We start from the raw sequence: 17152 nt of genomic DNA, 5'->3' as shown, positions 1-17152 counted from the left end.
TTATTTAAAAAAAATTAAAAAAAAGGTATACATTTGAAGTATACAAAAATTGGTGCAAATTTCATTTTTATTGCAAATTCATATTTTAACATTTAATACATAATAATGGTTACTTATTGTTATGTTTATACATCTTATTTTTAAAAATTAAATTATCAAAAAAATTAAACTAAAAACAGCATATACTTCATGTTAATTAGATTAAGATAAAATTCAGCAATTAATTTCTTAAGAGAAAAAAACAGAAAAGAGTAAAATCCTTAAAATAAAGAGCTTAATAAACAAGCCTCAATATGTGATACTCGATCTACGTTTCTCGATCGCTCCTTTTATCTTCTTTGGCGCATTTTCTTCTCCTTCACAATTTTTTTCTTTTCTTTTTCCTTGTTATCATTCACTCTTCCCTCTATTGAATAAAAGAGAAAAACAAAGCAGTCAAGCGGAGAAAAGTAACCTATAATAATCACCTCCCCTAAACATTTTCTTCATGTAATTATGTTGGACACAAAAATGGCATAAGAGTCTTTGTGGTTATTAGAATCCATTCAAATGGATGCGAGGGTAGGAACCAGCAAGGATAGTCTTCTCCCGCAGAGAAACTACACTGATTTTAGTGGCAACAATAATGATGATGAAGAAATACGCTGTACTCAAATGCAAAGGATAAAAAATGGGTTCCGTGAATTTTGGTTGCACCTTCACCCGATGGATCGTTCTGGCTTTAGAAAACTGATGTTTGCAATCAAATCAGGGCTCTCCTTGGCCCTCGTTTCGCTCTTTATATATGTTGAACAGGAACAACTCAACAAGTATTCAATCTGGGCCATCCTCACTGTTATTGTGGTCTTTGAATTTAGCGTAGGTATTATTTTGAATTTTTCTTTCTTTTTCTTTTCCTCTACCTTTAGCGATATTCTTCTAATAATCCTTCAAGTCTTATATTAGTTTATATTTCTTTTTTCTTTTTCTTTTTATTTTCCTTCACCCAAGTTTGAAAGCATATTCATTAACATGCAAACACCTTCCTTAATTGATTTTGTCACATAGTTAGAGAATCATTGACAGCGAATTTTTATTATGGAGAAAGCACTAGTGAAATTTAATACGTGGTTCATATTTATTAAATTGTTACAAAAAATAAAATACTTTATATATTTAGTTATAAGAATTCAATAATAATTCCATTTATTTTTTAATAGTATACCAATAGACACAATATGTCTGTTGGACACCAAACTATTATGATATTCCTTTTATATAATAGACATAGATAGAAAATAAATAATGATAAGGATGATTACTTGGTAGGAATTACTTGGTGACAGGGATCATTCATCTAGAATTGGAAAGGAAAATTCGATGCAATGGAGAGTCAACGTTGAAACCTCATCTGATCGAGGGTGAAAACTAGAAGGAGACTACTTTGACCACGATGCGGGAAAAGCAAGGTGGCAAAATTCCCTTGTATGTCACTTTCATTGAGAAGAGATGTTTAGACCTTGGGGCTTTACAAGGGAGTGATAGTAGTCAAAATTCTAGGAAAGTTATGTTGTAGTAGTACAAAATCTAAGAGATTTATGTGTGGTGCTTGAAAGGAGGTTATAATGTTCTTGAGGTATGAGAACAATGAGAAGATATTCTTAGTGGGACCGTTGATGATAGACAACAACTACATGGAAATGAAGCCTTAGATATCAAAGTTTCACTCGTGTGAGAAAAGCTTCAGAGCCACTTTGGTTTGCATTGAGATTGCATGTCTAAGTATTTGGTACTGCAAGAGAAGGCCATGATGAGAACAGAGACGACAATGGTAATTCCAATCAAGGTAGACTTGGCCACGAGAAGAAGAAAATATATAAGAACATGTGTTCATATTAATCTTGATGTTCTGATTACTCGTAATATCGTGATAGATGGGTATCAATATGACGTAGAATATGAGGGTCTCCTTTTACTTTATGATAAGTGTATATACTTTGTCCATAATACAAATGATTGTTGGATCAAGAGAAACAAAAAAATGCAATGATGGTTGAGGAGCCATCAGTAGTGCAGGAGAAGTTTGGATTTGGAAAGAATTAGGTGAAAGATTCTGTTGGGATGGATAGAGGTACGAATCTCGTTCATGATAAAGTCCTAATCCATATAGATACAACAAGGTGGGCTAATGTGAAAAACAAGATGGCAAATCTGTAAAAGCACCATCATATTAGATTTCAAATTTTCGGATTGAATGTTCAACCAAGGCCCACTCTGTTGAACATCAAGATTAAGCACCAACATGTGTTCATATTAATGTTGATGTTCTGGCATAGTTTTCAATTCTACGTCATCCACGTGGAAGATAAGCAAGGTCATAAGTAGGTAGTCGTCAATTACAATATGTAGACGTCATGCTCCTAGGCAATGTATAACGAGCTTAGTGTTAGGACCCAAAAGTGGGGTTGTATGACGGTAAATACAAGCCCAGTTCTTTAATGACAAGAACTATCTTGGAATTTCTTATAAAATTTTGCCTTTGAATATATATACATTATTGTGGATGCTGATCAAGGACAATAATAAAATAATATTCTCTAATAAGGTCAAAGGTGAAAAATTACAGGATAGCAAAGAAATTCTTTGAAACTATGGATAATTAGGGATTTTAGATTTAGGATCGGAGTAGTGGGTTTGTCACATGCAAAGTAATCAATTCATATCTAAGCAGCTTGATAGGATCTTGGCTAATAAATCCTGGTGCTTAAGATTTTCGAAAAGTTTTGTAAAAAATTTTCACATAACCTTTTTCAATTATTATCCTATTCTACTTAGGTGTTCAACATTTTGAGTGAAAACTTAGTTAGAAAGTATTTTTTGGGCTACTTGAGTAATTCTTTCAAATTTTTTAGGGTAGAAAAGAAGGCATGAGAGCAAGGGAATACTAGCTAATACTATTTCCTACTTAATTGGAGTTTGGAAAGATGCATGCATCTTTAATAAAGAGGTATTCAATAGCATCTTTAGAAAGAAAAAGGAGTTTGTAAGGATAATCAGAAATGTTCAAGAATATATGAAAAAAGTAATGCTTTCTTTCTATATAGAATTAAGTAGGAACTTCAAAGTGATACTAGTCTTCTCTTACAAAAAAAGATTTTCTGGTTCCAAAAGTCTAAACAAAATTGGAGATACATTACAAAGCAACAAAATATAGCTATAAATGTAAAGAGATTCTTCCAAAAGCTCTTTTGTGGTGTGGAGGGTGGTAATTTGGATGTTATGAAGGAGCAACACTTGCCCCAACTTCCAAAATAGACATGTAGGGCTCTTATCATAGTAGTATCCAAGGAGGATGTTTGAAGGGTGGTTATAGATATTGACTCTTTGAAATCTCTGAGGCCAGATGATTTTTATACATTCTTCAAGGAATCTTTCCTCCTTCTAATCAAACTTATTTAAGGAGTGGCTACATTATGTTGCCATCATGTAAGAACATCTTATCCTCTTCTTTGTATGTGTGTGGTGCATTTCATTTGATAGAGTCTTCAAAAAAGAAATTATTTTTACACAAGATGCGGCTTCTTCAAACAACGTGTATGATTGCAATGGAATTTTCCTGGCATCTTGAACTATTTGAAAGCATCTAAAGTATATTACTATAGTGGAGTTGCTAATCTCAATAAGATTGGTGATCCAAACATGTCAGCGTCAGTCCTACAAGATGATTGAGGCTCACAGAGAGACTGTGCTCGCTCTTTGTTTTCGTTTTTGTTAGCTTTTTCTTTTGTTCTTAGATTTTCACACCAAATATAAATATTATATAATATTAAAATTAGTATATTTTTTATCTATGTTACTTGATAGAAATGATCATATATGTACACTTTAGGAATCTATTTTATTTTTTCATTTTTTGCTCATATAGTTGATGAAGAATTTTCACCTTTTATGTAACTGATTTATTTATTTCATGTTTTGGTAATTCGAGCTTAGGTGCAACCTTTAGTAAAGGGTTAAATCGCACTTTGGGAACAACTTTAGCAGGAGGACTTGCTTTGGTTATTGGAGAGTTATCCATGTTAGCTGGAAAGTTTCGAGAGATTGCTATTGTATCTAGTATATTTATTGCAGGTTGAAATCTTCTTTTCCATTTGATCTTTCATTTTATTGGCAATATTTCATTCACTATTTTCACAAGTGTTTCAATGAGATGTATGTACATATTGATTGCTAACAATAATTGTACTTTTTCAAGTGAAGTTATATTATTAGCTCATTAAATTATTAATTATCCATAACTTTGTGTACCGGATAAGTAAAAGACATCTTGTAAAACAATCTAAATATTTATTTTAAGAAAGAAAATTGAGGATTAGTGATTTTGTTTTTCTTGTGTGCAGGGTTTTTAGCAAGTTATGTGAAGCAACACCCAAACATGAAGCCATATGAATATGGATTTCGTGTGTTCATGTTGACATTTTGTATTGTATTAGTGGCAGATAGTAAAGATTTTTTAACGACATTTTATTATAGACTTATTCTTATAGCTGTTGGAGCTGGCACAGCTTTATTAGTAAATATCTTTATATATCCAATTTGGTCAGGAGAGGATTTACATGACTTAGTGGTAAAAAATTTTAACGGAGTTGCAGCATCTTTAGAAGGTGTAGTCAAATTTTCTTTTCACGCTTCTTCTCCAAATTTATCCTTATTTATATTTCTTACTATTCGATTTGGCCTTGTTATTTCCAGTCTTAGCTAGTTATTTCGTTGTAACTTTGTCTAGGTTGTGTTAATGGTTACCTTCAATGTGTTGAATATCAAAGGGTCCCTTCAAAAATTCTTATTTATCAAGCATCGGATGATCCACTTTACAGAGGTTATAGAGCAGCAGTACAATCATCAAATCAGGAGGAAACATTGGTATTGTATATTGTATTAGATATAACTATTTTGATGCCCATAGCTCTCTACCTGACAATTTAACCTTTTAGAAAAGAACATTTTATAATATGAATTTGAAAGTTATATAAGTAATAAAATTTTAGAACTTCTATAAGTGAAATCTTTAACTCTTGCTACCTTCTTTCTCCGTAATTAAAATGCTAGAACTTTACTTTTCATTCATGCAGTTAGATTTTGCATTATGGGAACCACCTCATGGTCCATATTACAAGTTTAACTATCCTTGGAGAAGTTATGTTAATGTGAGTGGAGCCCTGAGGCATTGTGCTTTCATGGTCATGGCAATGCATGGATGTATCCTTTCGGAGATACAGGTGAATTAAGAAAAATAAAATATTATATTCAAATACTATTGTTTTATGCTACCTTGTTCATGCTTCTGTTTAATTATTCCTTGACTTTGGACTCATTATTTCATGATATTATATTTGCTTATGGAACATTTGGTATGGTAAAGGATGACATTACATATCATAAGGTCGGCATTATGTAACTATGTTGATGATTTATAGCTCATAACTTGTTTTTGTAATATAGGCCCCTGCTGAAAAGAGGATGGTGTTCAGTAATGAACTTCAAAAGGTTGGTAATGAAGGAGCCAAAGTATTGCGTCAACTTGGAAGTAAAGTTCAAAAGATGGAAAAGCTATGCAACGCAGACATACTCTTTGATGTACATGAAGCTGCTATCCAACTACAAACGAAGATTGACCAACAATCATTTCTTTTAGTCAACTATGATAGTTGGAAAATGACAAGAAAGAATAATAAGGAAAATGAAACTCTTGACAATTCGATAGATATGAAAGTCTATGAAAATAAGGAATATTTGATTAATTTGATTAATAATGAAAATGGAGATGATAATTCAAATAGTAACATTGAACCCTCATTAGTGCGAGACTCATCAAGCATTTCACAAAGTACAACATCACTAAATAGATACTGGTCTCGGCCACATCTAACACTTCAAGGAGAAATTAGTGAGCCTGAACTCAAAGTACATGAAAGTGCCAGTTCCTTGTCATTAGCAACATTTGCTTCACTTTTAATAGAATTTGTTGCAAGGCTTCAAAATCTTGTAGATGAATTCCAAGATCTTAGTGAGAAGGCAGAGTTCAAAAACCAAACTTTATAGATAATGTGTGTGGTTATATAAAGTTGTAGATATATCTCATTGTGTTTGTATCATGGGATAAAACTATTGTGGTGAATTCTTCTAAACCCATGGCAATTTTGTGGGTAAGTTACCCTTGCACATGTGTCTTCATCTCAGTCGTTGATCAAAAAAATTTTCAACCTTTCATTAATTGATGCATTAAATGTTTTCACACTACATTGTATTTTATATTATTTACATTATACCCCGTAACGTATTTATACTTGATGCAATACGCAAATAGTTGATTTTACAAATCTCTCCCCAAATACCATACAAATCAAAACCTTCCCCAAATACCATTTCAATGTGTACAGCTTCTTCTTCTACCTCTCAAAAGACACTTCAAAAGAACTGCTTCATTCTTCAACCTCACTGCTTCCTTTACCCTTCTACGATCTCACTTCTTCTTCTTCTCTACCCTTCTTGTGGGTGATGGGTTTGATTTTTCCGGCGACCCACTCCTAAAACCTTCCCCAGATACTCCTGTAGTATCCACCGCTCCTTCATCTACCTCAGTGCTTCTTCTACCCTCCCCTTAACTTAAGCGTTTGATTTTTCCGACGACCCACTCGCAAAACCTTCCCTAAATACCGCTGTAACATCCATAACCTCTTTTTCTACCTCGTTCCTCTTATTTCAAGGTCAGTCATCGTCAGGGACAGATTTTTCCTAACCCCGTGGAAGACCCTGCCTTCTGCGTCTTCGTCCAGGGTTACGCGGGTGTCATTTTCTGTGATTTACCTTCGAAGAACGTAAGTCATCCCCTTGTTAGCAAGGTTCCGGCGACCCACGTGCAGAACGCTCTCGGAAAACCCTTGTAAGCCCTACTGCTTCTTCATCTAGGTCATTCGTTCGTTTTTTTGTTTTTTTAGCCAATTTGCGTGATTTGTTCTGTTAATCACTTTCTGTAATCACCGTTCATCGAAGAAGATTGATTCAATTTCGATTGCAATAGATGATGATAGTTTTCCATGGTGGTGTTAAATGTTAATCAGATCGATGGCCAGTGATGCATGCTCCTAAAACACGAGACGAGGCATAGGGAGAGCCGGCGGACAACGGGAACTGAGATCTGGAAATGCAACCTCAAGTTCGCTGCAACCTCAGGATGTAATAGATGGTGTGGCCCCAAAATGCTTCTGTGAAAAATATGCCATCAGTTACATGTCGAAGACAGACACCAACCCAAATAGGTTATTTTTTGGATGCCCATTATTAAAGGTAACCACGCAATTCTTTATGTATGAGAACTAAGATTATGCTAAAATTTGATTAAAATTTGAATTTTCTGGAATGGAGCTTTAGACTCTATATTTTGGTTATTCTCCACCCTGCTCAAGTTGTTGTGGATGTGATTTTGAATTGTTGGGAATTGCATGCCTATTGGTTATGAAAATGATTTGACTTTGTTATTGATTTGATGTTAAATTGGGTTGATTTTGTATATGATTTGATATTGGTGCTGGTTAATTTTGATGAATGACTGAGAATTGGGAAAAAGTTAATTTATTCAAAATAGATCTACCTAGATTAAAAATCATGATTGTGACAAGAATTGATTAGGTACCTGATCTGATATTAAAAATGGATGCTAAAATTTGAAAGGATTTTGTAGATGTAGAATCTAGGGATTAATTACAGTGACGTACATGGATTAGATTGAATTGGAGTATTTTGTAACCCCTTACATTAATTGTGTTCTATTCATTGTAGGTGACAGAAGCACATTGCAAGTTCTTTCTCTGGGTTGATGACCACATTGTTAGGGTCAGAGCGGGGGAGGCTACAAGGGGATCGGGTGACGGGAAGCAGAGTGATGTTGGAAAACATTTGGAAATGGATAACTTGATAGACCATGTAGAGGAAAGAATAGCAAAACTAGAGAAGCTGCTGAACAAGAAAAGTAGAGAAGCAGAGTTGAGAAAAAAGGCTAGAGAAGCAGCTGCAAGAGACATGGAGGCTTCATTAACAACGTCTATTGATTAGCTGCAAACCAGAACCCGAAGCACCTCGATTAGGTTCAGAAACTTAAGAATAATTTCCTTCTTTGCTGAAAATTGCTACTAGAATGTAGAGACACAAATGTTTGAAGCTTTAAAAGCAAAAATTGTCGAAGACGTCCATTTGACTTGTGCAACATGGTTGGAATTTGTTTATGTTTCTAGTTACGTATTTTTGTTTTACCCATAGATACGTATATGTTTTATGGTATCTATTTTTGTGACTTAGTTACCAAAGTTCCCTACTAATTTCAATAGCGTATGAAGGCTAATATGTTGTAGTAAGTCAGACTGAATACCAGAAAATAGCAACCTTTTTATTAGTGAAACGAATGCTTGAGATTGCAGTCATGTTATAACTCAATCTTCGGCAATTCTGTAAGAGTAGGAAGGAGAAGGGCATGACAATATACGCCGATGATTTGGTGACTTCCATGACAAATCATGCGGCCACCACAATAGATAATTGACAAGATCTGTTTTTCTTCTTATATACTAGTGTGCAGCATAAATTTTAAGTTGTGATAGAATGAAGAAGCTGAAAGTAAACTAGAATGTTATGTTAGGCTTTGGAAATTTGTTGAATTGCAACTTGTTGGTCAAGTTTAATTGCTTTCCTTTCAGAAAATTTCCTGCATAGGTTTCGAAATTCCTAATCCCTTGAACCTAAATAAATCTTAACACTTGTAGTTTATTTGATCATGATGAATGGCCACTGCTTTGTTCTAATACACATAAATTGTTCAGCAAGCTATGATGCTTGAAATAAGCTAGCCTGTCTGTTAACATATTGGGTTTTAAAGGCTTCATCTCATTAGGTATTGAAGTTGTAGATCATCATCTTTATACCCTTGCACATGATGTATAATACTCCAATTGAAAGATCTGACTTTTTAAATTACCATAACTTCCCATTATTGCTGAATCCTTTGTTTGCTCAAATTGTTTGACTTTATTCACCCCTTCATGCACTTGATTGAATTCCTATTACTCTATAATCTAAAGTAAATGAACGAGTGCTAATGGGTTGATCATTTCAGCGACGTGGCCATGGAGGTAGAGTGCAAGCTGGAGTTTGTTCATGGAGTGCTAATGGCTTATTGCAGGTCTTACAAGGTTACCATGTACTGGGTTGCTCTTTTTTTCTTCTTATAAAGTAATATTCAACGAGTATATGGCTTATTGCAGGTTTTACCGTGCATTGGGCTAGGTTCTGTCATCGTCCAACAATGCAGTGGTGTATACAACTGTTCTCCTAAAACCCAGGGCCATCATGTGAGTTTCTCTTGTAACATTGCCCGTTTATATGTCCGTTTATATGTCGTCTTTTTTGGTCGAATCGTGTTACATAGAAAAACTTTGGTCGAATTATAGGTCGAATTGTCTCGATTCACGGTTATCCCGGATCAGTTCTGGTTAGGTATTAAGGTGTAACATAGTCTATGATCAAAGGTCATAGAAATTTTTTTCCCCAGGGTTGCTTACTTTAGTTAACTGAATATTTAGTCTTTCTGTCATACTTGGGATTGGGCTCGGTTAACTAACCTGGAAAGATGTTTATTTTTTGGTAGTTCAAGTATATCTAAAAGTAAAGTGGGCTATCTATCAACTTGGGCCAGCTACAAAAACAATTAGTGGATAATTCAAGTCAGGATTAATGCAGCAACTGGCTTGAAACCTGTTAAGCCCAACTCTCTCCGGAATTTTAAAAGGAAACCAAGTTTTTCCAGGTAACTATTTATTCCATTCATGTGTGTGTTAACCGTTAATTTGATCAATGTTATTTGGAATAGCATTTCTTGATTGAATATTCGCGTAAAATGTTAGTAGGTTAACTGTTATTTCTCACATAATCCCTATACTAGGATGGTTAGAAACAGAATAACACCATTATAAATCTCCTGTACATGAGGAAGACTACACGACACATCGAATTAGATAGACTGAGGTTGTTATGCAACCATTTCTCTTAATTTTGGCTCTTTCAAAAAAATGTAAAACATACAATTGTAAAGACAGACTGATAGAAAAAACACTAGGAATTAACCATTGTCATAACAGTTCTAGGGATTCCATTAACAAAAAAAAAACATAATTAACATCAACCGGAATACTAAACAAAGAGTTTCAACCAAGTTCCACAATACATGTAGTCGGAGTATATCTAAATGTCAATTATTTCTAGACAGGAAACATCCCTGCAAAATACTTGAGTGTAGACCTTACTGTGATCGGGTGTGGCGTTTCTGGGTATCGCCATGCTCTCCTCACCAATAGATTTCTAGTGCCATGTTCGATGTCATATTCTGTCAACACAAGCTCTCTGTACCTGTAATTGACGAGTAACTCTCTTTCCTTTGAATTGTTCACCAACAAAAGTAGGTTATCATCCACGAATAGTATTGGATTTTCTCTGATGCTTCGACTCGCAAACCTGCAATACTGCTCTAATATTCTGTTACCATCCGCGTCTTCATTCAAGTGCCAAATTGCTGCGACATACCCAAATTCGTTGTGTGTATGAGCGAGGAGTGCAACTTTTTCCTTGTGGGTTAGTAAATTGTGAACGGTATATATTGCACCTACAGGGATAGACACCTCGCTAAATGATTCATCTTCAACACTGTAACATAAAACAGACTTGGGTGTAGCATAGCTATCTCCTGTACCAGTTATCCAATACGCGTGACCATTATTAAAAACAGAGTTAGGGTCAATTTTTTCTACACCAGGGAGACAATCAACGCAGTGAAACCATGTAGAACGCCTTGAACAATATCTAGAGAAAAAAACGTAGGCATCAGCTATGTCCCTTTTGCACATATGTTTGACTGTGTATGCATCTGAGTTTGGAACATGACCGAAACCATATACTGGGAAAAACGATCTACCGTGGTCCCTGTGGGGGTTGGAAATTTCTCTAGAGCATTGTGTTGTCGGATTCCATACCAAAAGTCTTGTGTCGTCTTGTTCACGGGAGAACTTGAAACATATGTTCCCGTTTGACACTCCCACAATGCGGAACCACCCATGGATGCCAACTCCGAAAGGATGCTGAACATTCACTTCTTCTCCAGAAGCAGCATTCACTATATATAGTGAATCTGAACCCATTAACAGTAGTGAGTATCCAACATGAAACAAAACATGTTGATCTAACACTTTCTGCCTTCGCATGTGGTGTATGCATGTCTCTGGTTGGCGTAGCTGTCGGTGCCAGAATTTATTCAAGCACATACATCTCCCTACAGCTTTGGCACTACTACGCAGGAAGATTTCTTGTAGCAGTTCATCCGGAATAATCGGCAAGGGAAGTTGGAATTTAGCCATTTTACTAGACGCGCGTTTCGTAATCTTGGTTTTCGGTTGTGTTTACTTTGTAGTTTTTGAATTGTTGAAGTCTGTTGCTCTCTTTTAAGTAATGAACCTAAATTAGTCTAACTTATTAATTGTGTGAGATGCAGCATCCAACGAGAATTGATGAGGCAGAATATTGTATTTACCGGTGTTATCCTAACCTGTTTGAACTAGGTGTTTAGTACCATTAAATTTGACTCGTCTTCCCAAGTTTTTGCCTACCCTAGTAAATAAATTCAGTTGGAATTCCAACATACTCCAATAAAATTATCTTTGATTTTTTGTTTTCCAGTTTGAAATTAGAAGCAGCCACAAATTTTCCCTATTAAGTTTTAATTTGCTGATATACTCACTAATATGTTTACTTGATTTCCAATTTTGTTTGCCTTATCACAACATTACAACCCCTCATCCTAAAGAAAACCATGTTACTCCCAAATTAATTATTTCCGCAGATGCAGCATAAAGTCATTCCAATACTTAATTAGGATGCTACAAGCTACCACTGCCACACCTTCATCCATGCAGCCACAGGTAAACAACATTCAAGTTTTCCAAACGGTAAAAAAGTCGTTGTTACCAGATTTACTTACAAATAATGACCGGAATAAAAAAATACTTCTGATGGTAGACTTGTGTGAGACTTGATAAAAAATAAACCCATAGATGTATATACATTAACAAAATAACGAAGTCCAACACCATAATTAACATTCAGAAAATCAAAGTTATTAAACAGAATACTAATCGAAGATTTCCACAAAAGTAAACATGTACATATAGACATCGCTACCGAAACACTACTACAAAACATTATTTCACCAATAAACCTTAAACAAATTAATTTGTCGCCGTTTGTCCTACGATGATGGTACTATCTGGTCCACAGACGAGTCGGAAGAGTCAGATGACGAATTTCTTCCATACCTCCTATTAGGTCCTGCCCTTGCCCTCCTACTAGGTCCTGCTACTGCACCTCCCCCCTGTTGACGGTGGTTGAACCTGCAGTAATTTCGGATAATTTATTATACAACAACGAATATAATAAAGTATGTAGAGTTACTTTCCCAAGTAAACAAGTTATTGTTACCTTGACTCGTGAGAACGCGGTGGTGAACCGTCTTGCCTCCGATGCTGCCGGCGTAGTAACATTTCGGTCTCAAACGCAGCCACCTGTTCATCCTTGTTGAAGTGTACGTTGCATCTGTCCGCCAGCCAGTGTATGATTTGGTCTGGCAATACGTTGGAGGAATATATCTCATCAACGGCTCTGGGCATTTCTACCGAACGAGTATGGTCCCATGCAAGCATGTGGAAAATACCCCAACCTACGTAACTGAGTTCCAGCATAAGCCATGGAGTTGGTCGAAAGAGAGATCTTATACTCCCCATGTCGGCTGCGTTGATCCAGTAGTTATCACCGTCTCTAGTTGGGTGGATATGGAGACAGTTGTCTTGTCTGTCTATTGAGTACAGATCACTGGTTGTGAAGAACGAAAAGTGTCGTACAATGTACTGTGGAATCCTTACATCTTCCTATAGTCAGATAAACAAAATTAGATGTTAAACACATTTTGAAAAAAATTAGTTCAAAAAACGTAAAGAGAAGTGGCGTCTACGGCGCCGGAAGTAAGCTTACATCTGTTGGGAATAGGTTTATAACGAAAGTCTGGTCAGGGCATCTTCTCACGTTCCTTAAGGCACTGACGTAACTAGACGGTAGCCACCACGAACCAAATGTTGAAAAGTCAGTATTGTTAAGAATAAGAAACCATGGAAGGACAGAAGCGAAACTTGAGAAGTAATCGATGTTAAAAAGAACAAACCATGCAAGGACAGATGGTCATGTGTGTGGAAAAAATAGTTAACAAAAAGAAAAAAAATAGTTATCTGCTTACCTGAATTCTGGCTCCATCTTTGATTGCTACTATTAGTGACTAGTCTCTGAATTTGATAGGGGCGGTGAGTGAATTAGGAGAGGGTTTACAATGGTGTTGTCAAATGATTTTCTCTAGGAAGTCAAGTTTTACTTTTAAAGAGGGTAAAACCAGACGTCACACCGGTTGGAAATGAAGTTGAAGGGATATATCGAAGCCATCCATTAGGATTCAAACCTCATCACTAATCAAACCTTTTCGTAAATCTAAACTAAATAATAAATACACATAATAAACTCTATTTGAATTGTATTACTCATGCTTTGGTAAAGGTAAATACAGTTTAATAACCATTAATTGGTATACGTATCACTAGTTGAATAAACATAACGAAGGTTACACATAATAAAATTAAAAAAATATAATAAGTTTAATATCGTGTTCATATTTTGGTAAATTATTGAAATCTTGTTTACTAAATTGCTTGACAAAATATAGTAAATCATGCAAACCTTTCTTTATTAACATATCAGAATGTGCTGTTCCATTCATAAATTAACATAAAGTACTTCAAATAACATAATCATATTTTTTACGACCCAGTAGCTTTTTCCCAATCAGTAAACGCAACACAGAACGTCAATCAAAAATTAACAGAACGTACTTAAAATAACATAACCAGAATAACTTATTGCAAGCATTATAGTATTAAAAGTCTATGCAATGGACACAATTATTTCAATGCCTTAGGTATAAATAACTCAGAGCATACTTCCTAACCCCTTAACCAATCGCTCTTCCTTTTTAGATATTTCGTTGTAGTATTTCTTTGCTGCCTCAAGGACTTCCTGGGATTTCAAATTGAACGGATTCATGACCAGATCAATAGCCAGCCGTAATCTAGTGCTATCATTTACCTAGGAGAAAAAAACAAAAGAATTCAGACGCATAGGTTAGACTAAAATTTTGAGATAATATATGAAACCATGAAACCAATTTTATTTTATAACTACCTTAATATTGTAGTTACTCCTCCATTGGCACTCCCTCATCCAGGTTGTCACCCAAACTCCACAATCATTCCTTGGATATGTAAAAAAAGTTTATTGAAGTCTATAACCAACTTAATTTCTAAGGAAAAAATGTATTCATCACACGTTAGCAAATTCATTGATGCATCTCAGTAAGTCAGAACTCAACAATCAATAATAACTTGTAAAGTTTCTTACGAGTCATCGTTCTGCTCGCCAATTTCTGCAGGGTGTATTATAGGATACTCTGAAATTACTGGTCTGTGTGTTGTTTGGTTAGCATAGAATGTGGAGTCATCAAGCATCTCCTCAATAAACAGTGCCTGTAATTAAAGTAAAATTTAATTCAGGTGTCAACTCTGGTGTCTGTTCAATCAATTTAGAATCTATTTCCGCCTATTAGAAATTTTGCAACACTACCATTAGTTTCGCACAACGACGGCGCCTGGTTCTGCTTGAGACGCATGGTTTAGAATCCAATAATATTAGGTGTCTTTTTTCTATATCAATTACAAGCAGGTACCAGTGCATGTTATCCTCATTCATTGGAACAAAAATCTATCAAAAATATACACAAATAAGTTATACTGGAATAAGCGTTTTTTATTTACATTATCATCTATTACGAGAATTAAATTAGAAAGTTACCTTGCATAACGACTCAAACTCTCCCATATATTCCTCAGCGTAATAGCGTTTCAAAGTCTTTGGGGAGTGAGTCCAATTAAGGGAAAATTGCTGAAATTTGATTTTTCATAAACATGTATAAGATCAATGGAAACCAGGATATGGAGATCCTTTTATTGGTTTACACTCACCGAAAATGTAGTGGGTAAAAACCACAAGCAGGGAAAACCGGTGTCCTTGCGTGCATCACACATGAGCATGCTTGATGTGAGGTTTATGATCTGCTTCAGCGTTCGTTGATTGACGGCCAATAAGAACAAATATAAACATATATTCCCTTGTTAAAATTATTTTATATGTTGGGAGTTTCGGTTATGAAATTAACGAAGGCTAATGACTGAAAAATCCATACCTCGTCCACCAATGGTTTGTTTAGCAGTAGAGTATACATGACTCTCCTATTAGCGTGCCACAAGTTTGTCTGTGAAATTATCTTCGAATTCAGTTCTTCATCCTCCAGATCTGAACCAAAGACATAGGTTACGACTGAAACTTTGTCCTTGCACAGTGCCGTCTCAGCTGGGGGACGGAACAGAACAGGCTTCCACTGATACAACGAAAACTAAGCCGTTAGTTATTAATAGTAAACCAGCACAACAAATCTCTAACACATACTTAACATGATATAACCCACCGCAGGTATCTTTGCGGTTTCCTTTGCTAGTGGCAATTTTCTGTCAGTCGGGTTGAAGTAGCTAACATATACAGCCTTGTCTAAGCTACTCGTTATAACTGGTTCTGTAGCTGTCTTCTTTCCAGTACCATCATCGCTGAACAAACTACGACGAATAACATAATCATCTGGCAGTGTCTGTTCACACTTCGGAGACATTGAACAACACTTTGTAGCCATATGCGATATTGAATCCGCGGCTTGATGAATGCTTGACATGTTGGATCTAATATTCTTGGAGGAATCCATATTCCTCTCAAGAGTACCGGATGGCATGCTGAATCCGCTCATGATCACAGGCATTACTGTGGGGTTGAAGTTATCCGGCGGCCCATTCCGAAGATTGATCGTTTGTGGCATAGTTCCAAACACAGGATAACACGTCTTGGTCTGGGAAGCAATCAGGTTTGAAAGTGTATTCATCATCGTCGACATTTGCGTTACCACTTCTTTTAGGGAAGGTTCTACGACTGTAGTTTTACCGAAGTCGTCGCCTATCTCTTTGCTGGCTCCACCGTTAAAATTTACATGCAGTCGCTGGTCATGCATGGTGCTTCCTCGGAGACTATGAGAAACAAAACTTAAAAATATGAATACTTTATACTCGGAATCGTTATAAAAGGACTTCACTAGTTTCTCGAAATGTAATTTAATTCTAACCTTGATGACAGTTCTATCACTTCCTTGTCGACAACTTTTCTTAAGATCTTTCTACTTTGTTCTTTTTTGGCTTCGTTGTCTCCCTTTTCTATTTTTTGTGTTGAGCGTCGCTTTCCTCTGGCAGCCATTGGGTGTTTTAGCTGTTTAATTTTTTTATTTAAAAAAAACATGAAAAATATTGCAACATGTTCAGTTAATGAGTTGCACTCCACTAGCAAGCACAATTTCTTAAAAGAATAACAAACACGGTAGCTTGTCCCTACTATTCAAAGGAGTTTTGACAATTGAGTGATATTTGGCTATAGACCTCTAATATATGAGGCAGTTTACGTTTCCAGAGTTTATATTCCTAAATTTTTGAGTAAAATTATAATTTACATAAAAATCTTTTTTCTGATTGGTAAAAGATAAGGCTCCAACCTTTTTTTTTTAAATTAGTTCCGTTTAGTCAAGGTATCGATCCTTTAAATCTATTTGAAGTTATTCAGCTCAATACATTTGTTTAATTTCCTTTTCTGTAGTCAAAGCTATTAAACATTTTCTGGTAACCGTATATTTTTTTTTCTTTTACCAATCGGTTACTGGAAGACTTGTTTTAATTTTCGTAATGAATGCTTGTCTCCATTAAGTTGCTCATAAAGTAATATGCTCAATATCAGAATTGTGTTTGTTGTTATCTATTGTTGTTTCACACACTCGGTCAAAGATTTAGTCCGCAACAAAGTTTAATGCGACGGCTAAACACTCGAAAAGGTTAGCATG

At 35.5% G+C, this 17152-nt stretch overlaps 3 protein-coding genes across 4 annotated transcripts; 2 read left to right on the top strand and 1 right to left on the bottom strand.

Annotated features, from left to right (window-relative positions):
* LOC107640901 (aluminum-activated malate transporter 5-like) lies at window positions 212–6691 on the top strand. Of its 2 annotated transcripts, none has more exons than XM_016344404.2 (6): window positions 212–862; window positions 3973–4110; window positions 4380–4643; window positions 4766–4902; window positions 5112–5258; window positions 5482–6691. In XM_016344404.2, the coding sequence occupies exons 1-6, from the start codon at window positions 550–552 to the stop codon at window positions 6079–6081; spliced, it is 1599 nt and encodes a 532-aa protein (XP_016199890.1). In that variant the 5' UTR covers window positions 212–549; the 3' UTR covers window positions 6082–6691. The 2 variants fall into 2 exon arrangements, with proteins under 2 accessions (XP_016199890.1, XP_020979929.1); XM_021124270.1 differs by lacking the exon at window positions 212–862 and adding an exon at window positions 3167–3465.
* LOC110262962 lies at window positions 7146–8226 on the top strand. The gene is made up of 2 exons (XM_021103535.1): window positions 7146–7326; window positions 7819–8226. Exons 1-2 carry the CDS (start codon window positions 7270–7272, stop codon window positions 8089–8091), a joined length of 330 nt encoding a protein of 109 aa, XP_020959194.1. The 5' UTR covers window positions 7146–7269; the 3' UTR covers window positions 8092–8226.
* LOC107640900 (F-box/kelch-repeat protein At3g06240-like) lies at window positions 10287–11435 on the bottom strand. The gene has a single exon (XM_016344402.1). The coding sequence runs from the start codon at window positions 11433–11435 to the stop codon at window positions 10287–10289; it is 1149 nt and encodes a 382-aa protein (XP_016199888.1).

This window comes from Arachis ipaensis, chromosome B05 (genome assembly GCF_000816755.2).
Source record: "Arachis ipaensis cultivar K30076 chromosome B05, Araip1.1, whole genome shotgun sequence".
NCBI classification, from domain to species: Eukaryota; Viridiplantae; Streptophyta; class Magnoliopsida; order Fabales; family Fabaceae; genus Arachis; species Arachis ipaensis.
Note: the sequence above shows the minus strand (reverse complement) of the source record. Positions and strands in the feature narration are given on the sequence as shown.

Excerpts from the sequence above, each read along its gene's own strand:
- LOC110262962 (XM_021103535.1), top strand. The coding sequence starts at position 7,270 with ATGTCGAAGACAGACACCAACCCAAATAGGTTATTTTTTGGATGCCCA. Across the intron at positions 7,327-7,818 it reads TTGGATGCCCATTATTAAAG|GTGACAGAAGCACATTGCAA; the intron begins GTAACCACGCAA and ends TATTCATTGTAG.
- LOC107640900 (XM_016344402.1), bottom strand. The coding sequence starts at position 11,435 with ATGGCTAAATTCCAACTTCCCTTGCCGATTATTCCGGATGAACTGCTA.
- LOC107640901 (XM_016344404.2), top strand. The coding sequence starts at position 550 with ATGGATGCGAGGGTAGGAACCAGCAAGGATAGTCTTCTCCCGCAGAGA. Across the intron at positions 4,644-4,765 it reads AGTTGCAGCATCTTTAGAAG|GTTGTGTTAATGGTTACCTT; the intron begins GTGTAGTCAAAT and ends AACTTTGTCTAG. Across the intron at positions 4,903-5,111 it reads CAAATCAGGAGGAAACATTG|TTAGATTTTGCATTATGGGA; the intron begins GTATTGTATATT and ends TCATTCATGCAG.